The 2,017-nt window shown below is 45.6% G+C and overlaps 1 protein-coding gene across 1 annotated transcript; it reads right to left on the bottom strand.

Moving 5' to 3' along the window:
- Positions 1 to 6: 6 nt before the first annotated feature.
- Positions 7 to 1,745, bottom strand: LOC113216155 (uncharacterized). The gene has a single exon (XM_052275967.1). It carries the CDS (start codon positions 1,529 to 1,531, stop codon positions 269 to 271), a length of 1,263 nt encoding a protein of 420 aa, XP_052131927.1. The 5' UTR covers positions 1,532 to 1,745; the 3' UTR covers positions 7 to 268.
- Between the last annotated feature and the right edge of the window lie 272 nt (positions 1,746 to 2,017).

Genomic DNA, 2,017 nt, shown 5'->3' with positions numbered 1-2,017 from the left:
AAGGTGATCTGATAATCTGCTTTTATTAAGGACCCAAACAGCCGGTCATTATTGCTAAATATCATAAACAAATGAGACTTCCTTTTAAAAAAATACACTTGTAACTTACTCAATATGGTACAAAATTTGGAATCACTCACACTCACGAGCGTCTTACAAACAGGAAACTTGCTGTATGCATTTCATAAAATGCCTTGAAGCTCACACACTATTTATTCTGCCCCCCCCCCCCACTCGGGCTCGGGCGCAGACACTCAAAGAATTAGTACTAGACATCATCATTCTCATCATCATTTTCATTTTCATCAACATTGACATCTATTTCAACTGTTTCCGGCCGTCGGCCCGATTGCTGCGCTTTTTTCTTAGCTAATAGGTTAGCTAACAATTTTGCTCTTCTCTTCGCTATTGGTTCAATTGCGTACGCTGGATTACGGCACTCCATTTCCCTATCTATCCTAGAGTCTGCAAGTTCAGGAAGCATGTAGTCTTTATAAAATTTTATTAATTTAGGTTTCTTCTCTTTCCAAAACTTTGAATCCCTATAAATTTTTTCCACCTTGATGTCCTCTGTAACTATGCTTTTTCCTTCCTTAACTTCTGTATGTCTGTTGTACAATACTAAGTCGCACCACGCCCGCCCCGTAATATTCAATTGCCCCTGAATTTGATAATAGTAATCATGGCCCCTAAACAATATAAACTCACCGCTGCCTTTTTTAGTTTCTCTCAAAGAGTCAATTTTACTCCCGTCTATATTCTTATATTTCTGACTGTTGGCGTAGAGGCATTTTACCTCAAGGAGGCCATTTGAGCCGACAAGTCGGTCAGGGCTAGCCACCAAAAATGGGGTTTCGGCGTCTACAAAGAGTCCACACTCCTTAGTGCTGACTGTAAATTTCCGTTCGTAAAACGCTACTGCGTCTTTCTCGTGAGTGATTCCGAATTCGATAGCACTTGGGAGTTTCTTCCACTTCTTTCTTCTGAGAATGGTCCTCAATAACTTATCGCATGGAATGTCCACGCCGCGAATTGCTGCTTTCTTGAAGTTCACTGAAGAGAGGGTGTCCCTGTGCCACTCTTCCCACAAGGGGTTGTCCTGCTGGCCGCGGGTGTCCCTCTCAATTATTGCTCGCTTCTCTGCAGTGTCCGCCGCCGCAAACTTCCTAGCCAAAATATCGGCGCACCTCTGCTGCAGGACGTCCTCCGACACGTCCGGCGTAGGGTCGCCGTAGTGGGCGTCGCGCCGGCCGCCAATGCGCTTCCTCTGGAAGCGCGAGGGGGCCTCGGGCCGTTCCTTGCACCGCTCCAAACTCATTGCGTTCAGCAATTTCTTCCTGGCTTTGGAGGAGCAGTGGTCCTTGTGCACCTTGCTGGGCGACTTATTCTTCTTTACTTTTCGCATTGGCGAAATGGTCCACTCGGGTCCCTTCTCGTAAGAGAGGGCACCCGCGTCGCACCGCCGCGCGTATCCACCGCTCATGGAATAATCCACTCTCTTGCCCCCCGTCATTTTGGCCACCATGCCCATGTACCTGCAAATTAGACCGTGATTTACCACATGCTAAATGGGGGAATGTCTAAATAACTAGGGCTCTAACATTTACCGGAATATCCGGGTACCAACCAGGGTTATATAGGGAAAAACCGTGCCTACACACTAAATCCTTAGGCACTTTGCTGTGCATAAGACTTGCAGAATTTTATACAGTCATAATATTATGCACAATTTTATGCATAATTGTGTACAGTGTGTGCATAATTGTGCACATTTTGTACACAATTATGCATAAAAGTTGTGCATACTTATGGCTGTATGAAATTCTGCAAGTTTATGCACAACATAATGCATAAGGGTTTAATGTGTAAGCGGTAGGCAGCACGCCAGTGCAAATACACCATATTGCCTACCACGAAGACACGGCTCATCCTCATATCAGCTGGGTACCCGGTCCTATTCACCGCCCCAAATGACCAGGATATTTGAGAGTCCTACTCAGAAAACGCAAGCGTGTGA

Source organism: Frankliniella occidentalis, unplaced genomic scaffold (genome assembly GCF_000697945.3).
Source record: "Frankliniella occidentalis isolate FOCC.00 unplaced genomic scaffold, Focc_3.1 Scaffold1277, whole genome shotgun sequence".
Classification (NCBI taxonomy): Eukaryota; Metazoa; Arthropoda; class Insecta; order Thysanoptera; family Thripidae; genus Frankliniella; species Frankliniella occidentalis.
The sequence above is the reverse complement of the archived record's forward strand: the minus strand, read 5'-3'. Positions and strand labels throughout refer to the sequence as shown.

Bases quoted from the DNA above. Each gene is read 5' to 3' on its own strand.
- LOC113216155 (XM_052275967.1), bottom strand. From the start codon at position 1,531: ATGGGCATGGTGGCCAAAATGACGGGGGGCAAGAGAGTGGATTATTCC.